Source organism: Theropithecus gelada, chromosome 17 (genome assembly GCF_003255815.1).
Source record: "Theropithecus gelada isolate Dixy chromosome 17, Tgel_1.0, whole genome shotgun sequence".
Taxonomy (NCBI): Eukaryota; Metazoa; Chordata; class Mammalia; order Primates; family Cercopithecidae; genus Theropithecus; species Theropithecus gelada.
In genome coordinates this window covers 8,729,451-8,747,411 of record NC_037685.1, presented here as the reverse complement: position 1 = coordinate 8,747,411, position 17,961 = coordinate 8,729,451, and the positions used below count along the sequence as shown (strand labels likewise).

The window sequence follows — 17,961 nt, the reverse complement described above, 5'->3', positions numbered from 1 at the left end:
AATTTATAAGTTCAAATCAGGAAAAACTTCTTATATGAGGAATTAATTCAAAAATTATTGTTACCTTTTGGGAGGTATACTGACTGGGAAGTTGCATGAGAGGTTTTGGAGTGGAAGTGATAGTCGGTAGGTATACAGTGACATTCTTGTAATAAAATACCATCAAACTGAACACTTACAAGGTTTTCATTATATATACAAGGTAATTTAATATATATTTATATATTATATATTAATGTAATATACATATATATATTATACTTTCGGTGAAGAATTTTTATAAGGCCAAGTAACCTCCAGCAATTAAGAAAAACAAGGCACATATGGATGATATTTGTAGGATATATAACTTAGTAGTAACCAGAATGGATTAAACCATGTGCAGAACCTATTTTTAAATCCTATATAAATATGCACTTGGTCAGAAATATGAAAGCCAATGATTAGCCCATCCTCCTAGAAACTTTCTCCACTCTTACTTTCCAAATACCAAAACCTTCTGATTTTCCTCTCACCTATCTGGCCATTTCTTCTCTATCTTTTTTGTTTTATCTTCATGTAACCAATACGAGAGCTAGTTAAAGCTAGATTATGGTCTCTGTTACATTCTCTCTTCATACTATCTTCCTAACTGATTATATCTAGGATTATGATTTTAAAAGCCATATAACAGTTGATAACTCCAAAATTTTTACATATACCTCTAACACTGTCTTGAACTGTAGGCATGTATATTTAACTGCCTATTTATTTGCCCCATTTAAATGTGTAATAGTCCCTTTAAACATGATACATCCAAAATGGAGTTCTCAAATGTTCCCCAAAAATAATTTTCAAATTTTTCTACCCTTTAAACTTCTCAATTGTTTAACCAATTTATTTATCTCTAATTTAATCTTTCTTCTGTTTGTTGTTGTTGTTTTTGTTTTTGTTTTTTTCTGAGACAAAGTCTCACTCTGTTGCCCAGGCTGAAGTGTAGTGGAGCAATCTTGGTTCAGCTAATTTTTGTATTTTTAGTAGAGATGAGGTTTCACCTTGTTGGCCAGGCTGGTCTTGAACTCCTGACCTCAAGTGATTTGCCCACTTCTGCCTCCTAAAGTGTAGGGATTACTGGCGTGAGCCACCATGTCTGGCCCTGATTTGTCCTTTCCATTCATACACCCCTATGCATTCTGTTAATAAATTTGAACAGCAATACTCCCAGAATATATTTCAAATATTTTCACTTTTCTCTGTTTAAACTGAAACCTGTTAATTCAATCTACTACCTTCTACTTTTTGAATTTCTGAAATTTTCTTCTAATCATCTCCTGACTGCCACCTAACCTAACCTGACTCCAATCAATTTGCTATAAAACATCCAGAATAAATTTGTCATAGCAGTCACATCCCTATTATGAAACATGTCGGTGATTTTCCATTGCTCTTACAACAAAATTTAAATTTATTAACTTTATTAAATTATCCTAGTGATCTGGTCCTTTCAGATAGATATCATATTCTCCAGAAAAGCATAAATCAATCAAAATATTTTCTACCCAATCTAAGGCACACAACCTATCCTAAAGTCTACTCTGTATCTAATTGGTGCTCAGTAAAAAGTTGATTTCAGCATCTCTTTGACAACTTCACCGATGTTTTCACTTTAATCTCCATGTAGTTAATTATTGTTGATACGTGTATCTACCTATAACTATCTAAAAGGCCTATGAGATATATCATCTCCTTTTGAAATAACCTCAACCTTCACATTTATGCATCCTTTCTAATCCCCATTTCCTACCTAATGAAAGAATAAGATTGGAAGTTTGTGCTTTTTAATTTTAACTATGCCTGCACTCAAAACACGATCCCTCTATATGCAAAGGATTGTGTAAAATAACATCCCTAAGTTGAATGTGTGTTGTAGAACATTTTTAATGTTATTTGGCTACATTTTTTATTAAATTATACTTGTATAATTGTGTAATATGTGTGAAACATGCTTACTTATTGGGAATAATGCACTTATTCCATTTTAGTTGATTCATTGACTGCTATAGGAGCTCGCTGTGGGCAGATACTTTGTCTGCCTAATTCATCACTGTGTCCTCAAGTGCCAATAATAATTCCTGACACATAAAAGTCATTCAATGAATAATAGTTAAATGAATGAATGAATAAATGAGTTGTCATTTTATTTTTACATCAGTTTTGGGAGACAGTTCTTCATGGGTCTCTCATATTTCTGCACATCTTTAAAGTCAAGTTATTGAGTGCCCTTTGTTCCGGAATATATTTAAAAGGAGGTTGTTTTAACAGAAAGACTAGGAACAGAGAGATATTTCCTGTCTCTAAAATAAAATGCAGTCATGCTTAAAAGCATAAAGATAATATCTCCTTCCAGAGCAATGGGTTTGCGTGTTTATTGGCCATTATAAATTATAGTTCTTTTCCATAATACAATCTACTGCATGTACAGGTTTCAATTAACCCTTTTCAAAGCAAAAATTGTATGAGGCAATTGTAAACAGGCAAGACATATTTTATTGAAGGCTTGCAATAAGGAAGAGAGGACAAAACTGACTGAACTACACTCTTCTAAAATAAAGGTGGTAGAGTTTTTGGGAACTAGGTTGGGTAGGTGGATTATACCATAGGTAATCTGTGTTTGCTAATTGGCATTACTCAAAGGAACAGTCAACTTTCTTCTATCTTTATTTCAAAAGGTAGTTTTATAGCTTGTGGCAAGGTACCAACTGAAGTTAGGCTCCTATACTTTCAGGAGTCTGGGAGATAGAATACCTTAACGACTACATTTCAAAGGAACAGCAGCTCCCAAGTCCTTGAGAAAGACAGTCCTGGGTTGTGAAACTGGCAAGGGGTTTTATCAAAGGTTTACATCTAAAAGAAGCAGAGAAATAATTTACAGTTATAAGTTTTCTAAAGTAAATGCTCTAAGGAAAATGAAGCCAGGGCCTAGACACAGGAAGAAACTGTCTAAAGTTTGATCAAGAGAAGGGAAACATTAAGGCCATGTTGATTACCTTCTTTGGATCACCCTATGGGAATTGGGGCTTGGGGAACCAGCAGCAGAAACAAAAATTGTTGATACTCTGACTATTGCTGTTGCTATGAGTAATAAACTGTATTTCTTCTTTGATCCAGGAGTCATGTCTTAATCAATATGCATAAATTTGTGGCAGTCTAATTTGTCAGCTTGGTAGTAGGGTAAAAATCACAGATGCTTCAGACTTCTTTATAATCAGCCTCAAATTGTGCCCTTTTAGGAAATATTCATCAGAATTTCTCAACAGCTAAAGAGAGCACATCAATCAATATTAACATGATATTTAAATAGTTAGCAACTGTTGAGCATTTAAGAAAATTTATTTATGAAGATATGAGTTTACTAGAAAAGCAATGAGTGCTAGTTGTATGTATCTTCCCATGGATGGCTCTCTATTAATTGTATTTGTTTTAATTGCTTGTATTTAGTAATTTTAGCTAATAATATGAAAGATGTCATATTTTCTAAGCTTTATATAAGTTTATTTTAACTTAATTTTGGGAAGCCAAAGCACAGAGAATACTATTCTGAAATTCAAACTGGAAATATTACATTGCTTTAAGGTAACATTGTTGTAAGTAACAAAGTATTTTAAATAGCAGTGTAAAAATGTTCTTTAAAAGTAGAGGCCCAAGACATCTTACCTTTGATTTTTAGTACCCGTTTCTTCATATGGTCATAAACATGGGAATTAGTATTATTTTATAAAGCATCTAGGTCATAATACTTATTTTTGGCTCCTAATTTTGTTTTCACTTTAATGGAATGATTCAATTAATGGTAGGTAGTTTCTATGAGATTACAATAGTTCTTTAACAACTGAAGTCTATGCTGAATGAATTCATAGTTTTGTACTGTTGCTTTAATTTTTAAAATCTCATTGTGAAATAAATCTATTCAAATTTTATTTTATTTTTTAAGTTTATGGTATTAGGGACACATAACAGGAGATCTACCCACTTAACAGATTTTTAAATGTTCAATATGATATTAACTATAGTCATAACAGTCTTTTATGTAATGTTTTAGGCGTAACAGTACTTGAAGGCCCTATTTATGCTGTGGGAGGCCATGATGGCTGGAGCTATCTGAATACAGTGGAAAGGTGGGATCCACAGAGTCAACAATGGACATTTGTAGCTAGTATGTCAATTGCTCGGAGCACAGTTGGTGTAGCAGCATTGAATGGCAAGTAAGTACATTTTTTTCTCATTTTTTAATCTTAGAAAAAAAGTTGTTGCATAAATATTATTTGAAAAATAAGTTTTAATAAGCTGATAAAAATTGTTTTAAAACATTTTAAGCTGTTGATATTTTTAAAATGACAAATAAAGACTGGTGCTCTTGCTGTAGACAATGGAATCCAAAATTTATTCACATTAATTGATTATTAAAGAAGTATCAAATATATTTCATGGGAACATTGATATCATTTTTGGAAAACTATTTGAGTAGCCTTCAAAAAACTACTCAAATCTGGTATTCAATATATCTTTCTTTGCATAATTACATTAGGTTACTTTTCAAGCATCTTCATTGCTATCCCTCTAAATCAAGAATTCTCAACCTCAACACTATTGACATTTGAGGCTAGATGAGTCTTTGTTGAAAGAAGTCTACTGTCCTGTGCATTTCAGAGTGTTTGGAAGTGTCTTGGGTTTCTACCCACTGGATGCCCCTCACCCACCACCTCAGTGTGACAAGCAAAAATATCTCCAAACATTGCCTAGTATTTCCTGGGAAGTGGCAAAATACAGCCCCTGTCTTCCCCGTGAGACCCACAGATCTAAATAAAACTAGTGTCACCTCTTGCCTAGACAACTGCAACAGCTTCTATTCTGATCTTTTTACTTCTTTTCTCTGCAGTCTTATTTATGAAAGCTTCCAGATAAATCCTTTTACAAATGCAAACAATAAATCAGTCTTCTTCAAGGACTTGTCTTTTATGATCTTTGTTGATTTAAAGTCTATTTTCTCAGAAACTAGGATTGGAACCCTTGCATTTTTCTGTTTTCCATTTGCTTGATAAATTTTCCTCCATCCTTTTATTTTGTGTCTGTGTGGGTCTTTGCATGGGAGATAGGTCTCTTGAATACAGCACATCGATGGATCTTAACTCTTTATCCAGCTTGCCATTCTGTCTTTTAATTGGGGCATTTAGCCCATTTATATTTAAGGTTAATATTGTTATGTGTGAATTTGATCCTGACATCATAATGCCATCTGATTAATTTGCAGATTGTCTATGTAGTAGCTTCATAGTATTACAGGTATGTATAGTTAAGTGTGTTTTTGTAGTGGCTCATAACAGTTTGTCCTTTTCCTATTTAGTGCTTCCTTTAGGAGCTCTTGCAAAGCAGGCTTGATGGTGACAAATGCCCTCAGCATTAGCTTCTCTGAAGAATATTTTATTTCTCCTTCACTTATGAAGCTTAGTTTGGCCAGCTATGAAATTCTAGGTCAGAATGTCTTTTCTTTAAGACTGTTGAATACTGGCCCCCAGTCTCTTCTGGCTTATAGGGTTTCTGCTAAGAGGTCTGCTATTAGTCTGATGGGCTTCCCTTTATAGGTGACCTGGCCTTTCTCTCTGGCTGTCCTTTGCATTTTTTCATTAATTTCGACCTTGGAAAATCTGAAGATTCTGTGTCTAGAGTTTGGTCTTCTTGTGGAATATCTTACTGGGGTTCTCTGGATTTCCTGAATTTGGATTTTGGCCTGTCTTGGTAGGTTGGAAAAGTTCTCCTGGACGATATCCTGAAGTGTGTTTTCCAGCTTGGTTCTGTTCTCTCCATCTCTTTCAGGTAACCCTACCAGATGTAGGTTTGGTCTTTAAACATAATCTCATAGTTCTTGGAGGTTTTGTTCATTCCTTTTTATTCTTTCTTCTCTAATCTTATCTGTCGGCCTTATTTCAGCAAGATAGTCTTCAAATTCTGATATTCTTTCTTCTGCTTGGTTTATTCATCTGTTGATATTTGTGTTTGCATTGTAAAGTTCTGTTGTGATTTTCAGCTTCATCGGGTAATTTATTTTCTTCTCTAAATTGGTTATTCTGGTTAATAGCTCCTGTAGTGTTTTATTATGGTTCTTAGTTTCCTTGCAATGAGTTGGGGCATAATCCTTTAGCTCAGTGAAGGGTATTGTTACCCATTTTCTGAAGCCTACTTCTGTCAATTCATCCACTTCAGCCTCAGCCCAGTTCGGTGCACTTGCTGGAGACATGTTGCTATCATTTGAAGCAGCAGCACTCTAGCTTTTTGAGTTTTCAGCATTTTTGTGTTGATTCTTTCTCATCTTCATTAGTTTATCCACCTTTGATCTTTGAGGCTGTTGTCCATTGGATGGGGTTTTTATGGGGTCTTTTTCATTGATGTTGTTGTTGCTGTTGCTTTCTGTCTGTTTTTCTTTTAGCGGTCAGACCCCCTTTCCATAGGAATGCTGCAGTTTGGTGGTAGTTCACTCCAGATGCTATTTGCTTGGGTCCCTCCCACACCTGGAGATACCACCATTGCAGATGGCAGACCAGCAGAGATGGCAGCTTGCTCATTCCTCATGGAGCTCTGTCCCAGAGGGACACCAACCTGATACCAGTCTGAATACTCCTGTATGAAGTGTCTGGAGACTTCTGTTTAGAGGTCTCACCCAGTCAGGAGGATCAGGATCAAAGATCCACCTAAATAAGCAGTCTGACTGCAGCTTGGTGGGGCAGGTGTGCTGTGCTGGGGAAAATCCCCCTTGTCTGGGCTGCCCTGACTCTCCAGAGCCAGCAGGCAGAAAAGACTAAGACTGCTGAGGCATGATACTGTAGCTGCCCCTCCTCCTATGGGCTCCCTCCTCTCAGGGATATCAGAGTTCTCTTCATAAATCCCTGGCTGAGGATGCTGAAATTCCCATGGGGAGGCCCCCTCTAGTGAGAAGGAGTGGATCCGGGTACTACTTAAATAAGCAGTCTGGCCACGAACTCTCCCAGTCACTGTGTTCCCCTGTGAGAAATTGCTCCCAGTCCAGATCACCCAGTCTTGCTGGCACCAACAGCAAAAGGAAACAGTTGACTGGAGCACAATGATAGCAGCAGTCCCTCCCTCTTTGGGAACTCATCTTCTTAGGCAGTCTCTAGCCTGCTCTACTAGCTGGCAGAGATTCCAAGTCAGTAGGTTTTAGACTGTGAGTTTCTGTGGGAGTGAGGCCACTTGGCTCCCTGGCTTCAGCCTCTTTCACACGGGAGCGGACAGATCTCCTGCCTCATGGGAGTTTCAGAGAAAATACTCCTGTATCCCAGTGCCAGCTCCAGTGGCTGCCCACTCAAGCAGCCACCATGAGTCTGCACAGCTTTGTACTTGTGACAGAAGGCCCTGGTGGTGTGGGCTTACAAGGGGACCTCCTGATCTGGGGATCGCAAGGGGAATGCAAGGATCTGTGGGAAAAGCATGGTTTTCATGGAGGGATAGCACAATCCCTCACCACCTTCTTTGACTAGGAGAGGAAGCTCCCAGTGCCCTTCCTGTACAGCTCCAGGTGGGCCCTTGCTCCACCCTGCTTTTCCTCACTCTCTGTGGGTTGCACCAACCACCTAGTCAGTCCTAATAAGAGAAACTTGGTACCTCAATTAAGGATGTAGAATTCACTTGCCACTTTTATCTTCTCTCTAGCAGCTGAGAGTAGAGCCATTTCTATCTGGCCATCTTGGCTACTCCCTACTACTGTATTATTCTTATGCCTTTGCATCCTCACAGCTTAACTCCTAGTTATGAGTGAGAATATACTATGTTTGGTTTTCCATTCCTGAGTTACTTCACTTAGAATAATGATCACCAATTCCAACCTGGTTGCTGCAAATGCCGTTATTTCATTTCCTTTTATGTCTGAGTAGTATTCCATGGTATACATATATATCACAATCTCTTTATCTAATCATTAATTGATGGGTATTTGGGCTGGTTACATATTTTTGCAATTGCAAGTTGTGCTGCTATAAACATACATGTGCAAGCATCTTTTTCGTATAATGACCTCTTTCCTCTGGGTAGATGCCCAGCAGTGGGATTGCTGGATCAAATGGTAGTCCCACTGTTAGTTCTTTAAAGAATCTTCACACTCTTTTCCATAGTTGTACTAGTTTACATTCCCGCCAGCAGTGAAAAGGTGTTCCGTTTTCACCACATCTATGCCAACATCTATTACTTTATTTTCTTTATTTTTAGATTATGATCATTCTTGCAGGAGTAAGGTGGTTAAATCCACTGTGGTTTTGATTTGCATTTCCCTGATCATTAGTGATGTTGATAATGTTTTCATATGTTTGTTGCCCATTTGTATGTGTTCTTTTCAGAATTGTCTATTCATATCCTTAACCCACATTTTAATGGGATTGTTTGTTTTGTTCTTGCTAATTTGTTGGAGTTCCTTGTAGATTCTCGATATTAGACCTTTGTTGGAGGTATACATTGGGAATATTTTCTTCCACTCAATGGGTTGTTTGTTCACTCTGCTGGTTGTATCTTCTGCTGTGCAGAAATGTTTTAATTTAATGAAGTTCCATTTATTTATCTTTGTTTTGATAGAATTGGCTCATAAAAAGTGAATTAACACTGTATATGTGCCTACACACAGATATACATATAAAATTAATAAATATTCACATTATACATTTTGTTTAATGCAAAGATAAAGCATATTCTTTATAATAACTGTTTTTCAAAAATTCTTTTGGTTAGTTAACATCTAAATTGTTGTTGTTGTTGTTGTTGTTGTTTTTTTTTTTGACAGAGTCTTGCTCAGTCACCTAGGCTGGAGTGCAGTGGCACGATCTCAGCTCACTGCAAGCTCCGCCTCCTGGGTTTATGCCATTCTCCCCCCTCAGCCACCCGAGTAACTGGGACAACAGGTGCCCACCACCACGCCTGGCTAATTTTTTGTATTTTTTAGTAGAGAAGGGTTTCACTGTGTTAGCCAGGATGGTCTTGATCTCCTGATCTCGTGATCCACCCACCTCGGCCTCCCAAAGTGCTGGTATTACAGGCGTGAGCCACCACTGCCGCTATCCTCTAAATTCTTTTATTTAAACTTCGGTATACATTTCTCAGATTTTAAAAAGTCACTCTTAAACATCCCTTTAGAATTTTCTCTGTAAATAAATATTTACAGATTAGTTTGAGAAAGATGTAGTGTCTCTAAATTTTAAACGTTAGTATTTTCTTCTGAGAAAATAGTTGTACTTTTATCTTTTAAAATTACTCTGCTTGTATTTTAGTGCTGTTTAATTTTGGCAAGATTCTTTTTTTCTGAGGTTATTCATGTTTATTCATATTTTTGAATATTTTACCTTATTTTGTGTTTATATCTATTTAAACATTAATAATTGCACAATTAAATTGTAAAGATAATTTATATATAACCATTTAACTAAATGCATATATTTGTTGTATTTACTATTCAATTGATAATAACAGATTTTCTAGAAAGATAAACATTTAATAAACTAATAAGGTAACTTTTTCTCTGTTTTCTTAATATATATTTCCTTTTTATTGTGTTGTTTATATTTTTAGAATAATTACCTAAATAGTAGTGATATCAGGTGTCCTTATCTATCCATTTTAATTGGAAAACCCTTATAGTGCTTTATAGTCTCTGATTTCAGTTGTTTCATATACATATATTGTTTAAGGTTAAAAGCAGTATTTTACTGTCTGTAGTTTCCATAGTATAAATTTTATTTCCTAAAATTAGCATACATTTTATGAATTTGTCAAGGTGATGATCGTTTTCTTATTTGATCTGTTTATGTGGTAATTTGCATAAAGACTCTAACTATAAATCATATTACATATCTAAGTAAATCCTTCTTGCTCATATTGCATTAATTATTTAATTTTTTTTGCATTCCATATTCTAGCTATGATTTTGGATCAAAGTTGCTTATAAATTATTTTATAACATTTTTCATTATGATATAAATCTTATTTCAGCATAACATCATGGCATGAATGAAGCAACTTTCTACAATTTATCTGCTATAATTGCCTTAAATAATGAGAAGCATAATTTTGTTAAGCATGAGAAAGAAATGGCAGTTGAAGTTTTATGTACACTCTTATATATAGTACCTTTAAAATTTCCATTTTACTGATATTCTAAAATTTAGCAGATGGAAGTCACATATCACTTCTAATTTCATCACTGCCACAAATCATTTATTTAGTATTGCTATGTCCTCATTCTATGTTGTGATTGTGCTAATTTGTTATTTTTCTTTGTTTGTGTTATCACTAATTTTATCTTATCCTAGCATTTGCCAGTGTCATTATATGGTTTTGTTTTTATTTGTAATCAAACAATCATACACAGAGGCTATGTGTATTTTCTTCCTTATTTTCTTAATTTTCATTTGATTTAGTTCTACTTACTCTTGTCTTTAAATTCAGAATTTAACAAATTATAGTATTAATAGTTGTTCTTGAAGTTTATTTTTCTTTATTACTGTGTTAGTCCATTCTCACATTGCCATGAAGAAATACTCGAGACTGGGAAATTTAGAAAGAAAAAAGCTTTACTTGTCTCACACTTCTTCAGGCTATATAGGAAGCATGATGTTGACATCTGCTCAGCTTCTGGGGAGGCCTCAGGAAACTTACAATCATGGCAGATGGCTAAGGGGGAGCAGGCACATCATATGGTCAAAGGAGGAGCAAAAGATCCAGGTGGGAGGTGCTACACACTTTTAAACAACCAGATCTCACAAGTACTCCCTTACTATTGTAAGGACAGTACCAAGAGGGATGGTGCTAAACCATTCATGAGAATCTGCCCCCATGACCCAATTACCCCCACCAGGCCCCACCTCCAGGACTGGGCTGTACATTACAATATGAGATTTGGGTGGAGACACACATCCAAAGTATAACAATTATTATACTACAAGTTTATTCATTTTCCTACATTCAACTACTGAGTGTAGTTGGATATTTAAGTTATTTCCTCTTCTTGATGATTAAGAATAATGCAATTATGAATATTCTTATGTATGTCTTTTGGTGAACATACACACACATTTTAGCTGGTTGTAGACCTAGAACTTAAATTACTAGGCTTTACTTGTGCTCAGTTTTAGTAGATACTGCTCAAAAGAGTTTGTAACTGGTTTTCCTAATTTGTCCACACATTAACAGATTTTTGAATTCTGAATGCTCCCTGCACCCTACTGACTTGGTGACATCCGACTTGTCTTTTATTTATCATTCTCCATTCTGGTGGATAGTGTTGTCACATTCTCCAAGAACTGATGTGATCAAAAATCTTTAATATATGTATTAGTCATTTGTATATCTTCTGTTAAAGTTTATTTTCAAAATTTTCTCTGTTTCTATTTCTGTGTGTTCTCTTTTTCATTTTGATTTATGGAGTTCTTCGTGTATTCTGAAAATTAATAATTTCCAAGTGAATGCATCTCTCTTTATTATTATTACTTTCCAGGAAGTATGTGTTGATTATGTAATTTATTAGATTCTATGTCTGAAAGGGACTTTCCTGTGTCTTTTCACATTGTTTGCAAATTAGCTTAAGTAATTTAATATCTTTGCCTTGTATTTTTAAAATTCAATAGATATTATTTACTTATATTTTGTCTTTTTTGCGTAGTGGGGGAGATATGTAAGTTCAGTGATTTGTTTTATCTTTCGTATCCTTTTTTATAACCCAAACCTTTATTCTTATAGATGTTTTTACTATGTTTATATTAGTTAACATTCGCTCAAGAGCCAGAAATCAGAACAGTCATTTATCAGTTATTCTAAACAAAGATATTTTAATATTAAATACAAAGTTTTGTTGAGTAAGTATAAAAATTTACTAGTTAACCAAAAAGTCAACAAAATAACACTATATTGTACATTAATCAACTCAAAATAATAGCTACTTCTCCTGGGGGTGGAGAACTAAAAGGCAAGGTTAAAATGATTAAGATTTAGAAGCTTGGGGAAGGGGCCTGTGCACTGAAATTTAGTCAGCTGCGATTTGGGCCACTGCTTAGCTGGAGCTAGTCTCAGCAGGAAAGACCTGGGACCCAGAGCTCTGAGGAGCGGATGCCAATCTGCTGGTGCTGATGTCTTAGAGTAGTCTCAATGAAGCCAATGGTGTATCTTAGAAAAACTGCGAACTAGGGATGTCTGATGCTACAGAACAACTCTTGCTGCCACAGTGAGTAAAGGATGGGGTGACACTGTAGGAAAAAAAAAAAAAAAAAAAGCAAGCAAACAAACAAACAAAAAAAACAAGACTCTCCACTCTCCTCTAGTCTTTCAGTCTTTGCCACCCACTGATGTCAGATCCTAATAGGGAACCAGCTGGCAAAGCAGAAAAGCGGTTTCCAGAGATTTAGCCCCTATTTCAGAAGCAGAAAATACAGGAGAGGATGTAGAGCTGAGAGACAACAGCTTAAAAAGCTTGTAATTCCTCCTGAAAAGTCAAAATGTTTCTGGGGGTACAATCTGAGGCCTACTTCTCATTCTTTTAAATTACTATTTGGAAATTTGTTTTAACAATCTCAACTCTTTCTTCTGCTTAGGAAAGTTTTTAATCTATTGAAACTTGTTTGTTTAATTGTTCCTTTTCCTATTATTCTAGTTCTCTGGTTTGAGATATATTTTAGTACATACTTACGTTAATGGTTCCATGTGTGTTTTAAGACTGATTTATTTGCCATAAGTCTCCTTTGCCAGTTTTTAAAAAAAAAAAAAATGAATGAATTCAATCAATGCCAATTTGTTTATGATCATTTGTACTTCCAATGCAGACTTAAAATTTTTGCATTTTAACTTTTCTTATACGATATCTTTATTTGATTCCCCTCCTTCCAATCACCTTTATAACCACCTTATTTTGAGTGTGTTATCTTATCTTTAAAGTCTTTTTATCATCTTTAAAGTCTTTTTATCATCTTTAAAGTCTTTTAAGTCTTTAAAGTATATGTTTTTAGGTCGAAATATAAAATATTTTTACATGATGGAAAAACTTCTACATGCTTTGTTTTATTTTATTTTTCTATTTACTACTTGTGATTTTCCCTGTCCCATAATATTTAAGTCGCTTAATTTTTTTCAAGGTACATTTATTTACTCTCAAAATCCTCCTCTCAAATGTTTTGCTAGAAGTTTAATTATTGTCAATATCCGTTATGATTTTTAGAAAGCTATTAGATAAGAAATGGTGAACCAGAATCACAAAAAGCCAAAGCAAATCGCTACTTGTCAATTCAATTTCTTTTTTGTATTTGGTAAAGCTTTTGTCTGCAGTAATGTTCGCTATCCATCTTTACACTATAATCACTCTCAATATCAAAAAGTATCTGTAAACATTTCTGCTAGACTTCTTTTGGCTATAGTTGCTGAGAAAAACTCCAACTCCTACTATCACCACTGCTTTGGAAGGATGCTGTGTAGAAGTGAAAAGAAGTTAAAATCATACACAGCCTATGGTGATGGGGTGCTTGCATAAACAGTGGTTGGTTATTCTTCCATTACCTTCTGAGGAATACTGAGATTTCTAGGAGAGGCAATTAAAATATTTTATTACCGATTTTCATTCTTATCTGCAAATTTTCTAAAATAAATTTCTTGAAATTGTTTCTGTATGAAATAGTTACCTCTGCTTCTCACTCCTCTCAATACAATTTTTATTCTGTTGTGCCTTTTAATGCCATTCATAGAAAAAATATTTTCATTTGTGTTAATATTGTCACTTTACCCAATAGAAAATGTATGTATTTAATAATACATACATTTTATTAACACTGCTTTGCATAACATGTAAATATGTACATTTATTAATAATACTTTTTCTACTTATATTCACATTTTCTCTTGAAAAATGATTTTTTTCTTAAGCATTACAATATTTTTATTTAAAAACACTTAGTTTGGAAGTTAATGATAAAATTTAACATTCTTCAATACTTTTAATTTAATATTATTTAATTTAATATTAAATATTAAAAGCAAAACTATCCGGTGGGTATATCTATTCGTGGATAGTAAAATTTACAATAATAGAATGAATGTTTTCCATCCAGGCACAGTGGCTCACCCCTGTCATTCCAACACTTTGGGAGGCCGAGGTGAGAGGATCTCTTGAGTCCAGCAGTTTGAGACCAGCCTGGGCAACATAGTGAGACCCCATCTCTACAAATAATTTTAAAAATAACTGGGCATGGTGGCATGCTCCTGTAGTTCAAGCTACTTGAGAGGCTGAGGAGCTGATGTGAGAGGATTACTTGAACCAGGAGGTCGAGGCTGTAGTGAGCTGTGATCATGCCACCTGCTCTATAGCCTGAGTGATAGAGCAAGATCCTATATCAAAAAAAAAAAAAAAAAAAGGATGTTCTCTTGGATGTTAATTTTTATAATTCTAATAGAGGATAATAGAGGAAAGCATAATCCTTTTTGCCTTTTTACATTTTCTAATCACTATTTATAAGTAACAATCGGTTATTTAGTGAATTTTTCTTACCATTTACATTGACACCAATTGATTTATTCCTGGTGTTGTTTAGAAAATGGATATCTCATTAACACAGCAAATTTGCCCAATATGGGTGAGAAGTATCCTGTCCTTTCATTATCTTATTCACTTGTTACATCAGTTTGTAATGAAACCACACACACACACACACACACACACACACATTAAAGTGTTAGTACATTACTTATCCATATTTTTTGGATAATTAGCTTGCATTATAGCTTTGTGACCTTCTTTATGACTTTAATTTGAATCAACTTAAAATATGTATTTTATTGTAAACATTCTCCAGTCTTAATCAGAAATAAATGAAGAAAATATTTAATGCAGAGTCTTGTTTCAATTTCTTACATGCTGTTATGACTAAATTGTCTATCTAGTTTCTTCTACTGCACCTTTTACATTTACTATACATAGAAATCACTATTCAGATTGCTTTTCTTGTCCTTGTATTTTTTGGTCAGCTAGCATATATCATATATTAAGAAATCCTGTTTGCTGTAGTATCATTCTTCATAAAAAATATCAGAGTGTGGTATCAATACTCTTTGAAGTTTTTAATTTTTACATTGCCAAAATTGCTTACATTTTAATTATGATTTTTAATTCTATTCTGTGAAAATATTTTGAATGGTTCAATTTTTTACTTGAATTTTGTTTTCCTTTAAATTGAATTAGTAGAGATTTTGCTTGGCATCTCTTTCTTCCCCCGGGTGTGATTTAATGGCCTTAAAATTCTGTGGTTTGATGACTGGCTATTAATGTCTGGGTACTTTTCCTGTGTTACTCAGACAGAAACATAATCATTAGAAAGTGACCTTTTACTTCAGACCCATAGCAGAAAATTGTTTTAACACCACCCTCTTACATTTTTGTTTTATTTTTTTTTCCTCCCCTCTGCTGATGTGATTTTTTTTTCCCCTTGTTTTTCTACCACATAACACTAATGTGTCATTCTAACCTGGCTATTGGTTCCCTAAATATTATTTTCAACACTTTTTCCAATTAAGAGTAATAAAAAACAATGAACACTTATCTTAAGTTTAGGTTATTTATGATACTATTTGTTGTGGAAAAAAAAACAAAACAAAAAAACAATAAAACAAGGAATTGGTTTATGGCTTAAAATTAATGAGTGTGTTCTGATGGATTCAAGACCAAAATTGCATCAATTTCATGTAACAAATTGAGTGAATCTTCTAGTAAGACAGATTAAACTAAAGGGTATATATGCCAGCACAGCCAAACTTACTTTGTGAATAAAGAAAATACAACAAAAAAAAAGTGAATAAACGTGGATGTGTGGTGCTTGGCCAAATATAACCTCAGATTCCCTAACAATATATACATTAGTGGTTCTTTTAGTTTCTTCTTCGGTAGCTGCCTTGGCTTGGTTCTTTCACACTTTACATTCTAGCTAAGATGTCTTTTTGTGCTTTTTAAAATTTTTCTTTTTTTTTTTTAATTTATTATTATTATACTTTAAGTTGTAGGGTACATGTGCATAACGTGCAGGTTTGTTACATATGTATACTTGTGCCATGTTGGTCTGCTGCACCCATCAACTCGTCATTTACATCAGGTATAACTCCCAATGCAATCCCTCCTCCCTCCCCCCTCCCCATGATAGGCCCCGGTGTGTGATGTTCCCCTTCCTGAGTCCAAGTGATCTCATTGTTCAGTTCCCACCTATGAGTGAGAACATGCGGTGTTTGGTTTTCTGTTCTTGTGATAGTTTGCTAAGAATGATGGTTTCCAGCTGCATCCACATTTTCTTAATCCAATCTGTCACTGATGGACATTTGGGTTGATTCCAAGTCTTTGCTATTGTGAATAGTGCTGCAATAAACATACGTGTGCATGTGTCTTTATAGCAGCATAGTTTATAATCCTTTGGGTATATGCCCAGTAATGGGATGGCTGGGTCATATGGTACATCTAGTTCTAGATCCTTGAGGAATCGCCATACTGTTTTCCATAATGGTTGAACTAGTTTACAATCCCACCAACAGTGTAAAAGTGTTCCTATTTCTCCACATCCTCTCCAGCACCTGTTGTTTCCTGACTTTTTAATGATCGCCATTCTAACTGGTGTGAGATGGTATCTCATTGTGGTTTTGATTTGCATTTCTCTGATGGCCAGTGATGATGAGCATTTTTTCATGTGTCTGTTAGGACATAGGCATGGGCAAAGACTTCATGTCTAAAACACCAAAAGCAACGGCAGCAAAAGCTAAAATTGACAAATGGGATCTCATTAAACTAAAGAGCTTCTGCACAGCAAAAGAAACTACCATCAGAGTGAACAGGCAACCTACAGAATGGGAGAAAATTTTTGCAATCTACTCATCTGACAAAGGGCTAATATCCAGAACCTACAAAGAACTTAAAATTTTTCTTAGCTCACAAAGCAGATAGTGATTCTGCCTGAACACATAAGTAGGCTTGAATTTTAATAAATATGTGGTACCACTCCTTTAAGAATCTGCAAAACATATGAAAACAGAGTTTCTTTCATGATTTACTATGGCAAAATGGATTCATTCATGTATTCCTTCAAATCTTCATGTTAATTTTTTTTTTTTTTTTTTTTTTTTTTTTGAGACAGAGTCCTCGCTCTGTCACTCAAGCTGGAGTGCAGTGGAGCAATCTCAGCTCACTACAACCTCCACTTCCCAGGTTCAAGCAATTCTCCTGCCTCAGTCTCCTGTGTAGCTGGGATTACAAGCATGCACCACCACGCTTTGCTATTTTTTTTTTTTTGGCATTTTTAGTAGAGACGGGGTTTCACCATGTTGGCCAGGTTGGTCTCCACTCTTGACCTCAGGCGATCTGCCTGTCTTGGCCTCCCAAAGTGCTAGAATTACAGGCATGCAAAGCTTCATGTTAATAATTCTGGAACCCAGGAGGCAGAGGCTGCAGTGAGCTGAGATTGTGCCACTGCACACTCTAACCTGGGTGACAGAGTGAGACTCTGTCTCAAACAAACAAACCAAAAATAATTCTAACAAGGCAGTTGCAATTTCTGTTCAGTCTGAAGCATATACAGCTTAAAGCATCATGAAAGCTGGATTCATTGTCTGTTGCTTTTCTAATATGTCCTAATACCTAGCACAGTGCCGTAAGCCTCAAGGCCTATCACATGCATAGTGCCTTCCAACACTCTGTTTCTAATTTGTATTCAAATTTTGGTATTCTTCTTCTCAAAGGTGGCACCTGAAATTGTATAAGTTTTAATTCATCTTAGACTCACAAATTAAAAAATAAAGAAAAACAAAAGAAATTGCTGTTAACTGCCTCTCAGTTGGGGCTACTGATGAGCTCAGGAGAGTTTTAATTCACGTACTGAAAGAGATGAGTTTCTAAGGGACCTGACTGATTTATCAGATATCCAGCAT

General features: G+C 35.0%; 1 protein-coding gene across 1 annotated transcript in view; it reads left to right on the top strand.

The window, feature by feature from the left end:
- Positions 1–17,961, top strand: part of KLHL1 (kelch like family member 1) — a 431,623-nt gene that overhangs the window by 384,948 nt on the left and 28,714 nt on the right. The window contains exon 14 of the mRNA XM_025364396.1: positions 4,079–4,241. Coding sequence (XP_025220181.1) covers positions 4,079–4,241 — 163 coding nt within the window. The remainder of the gene's footprint in view (positions 1–4,078; positions 4,242–17,961) is intronic.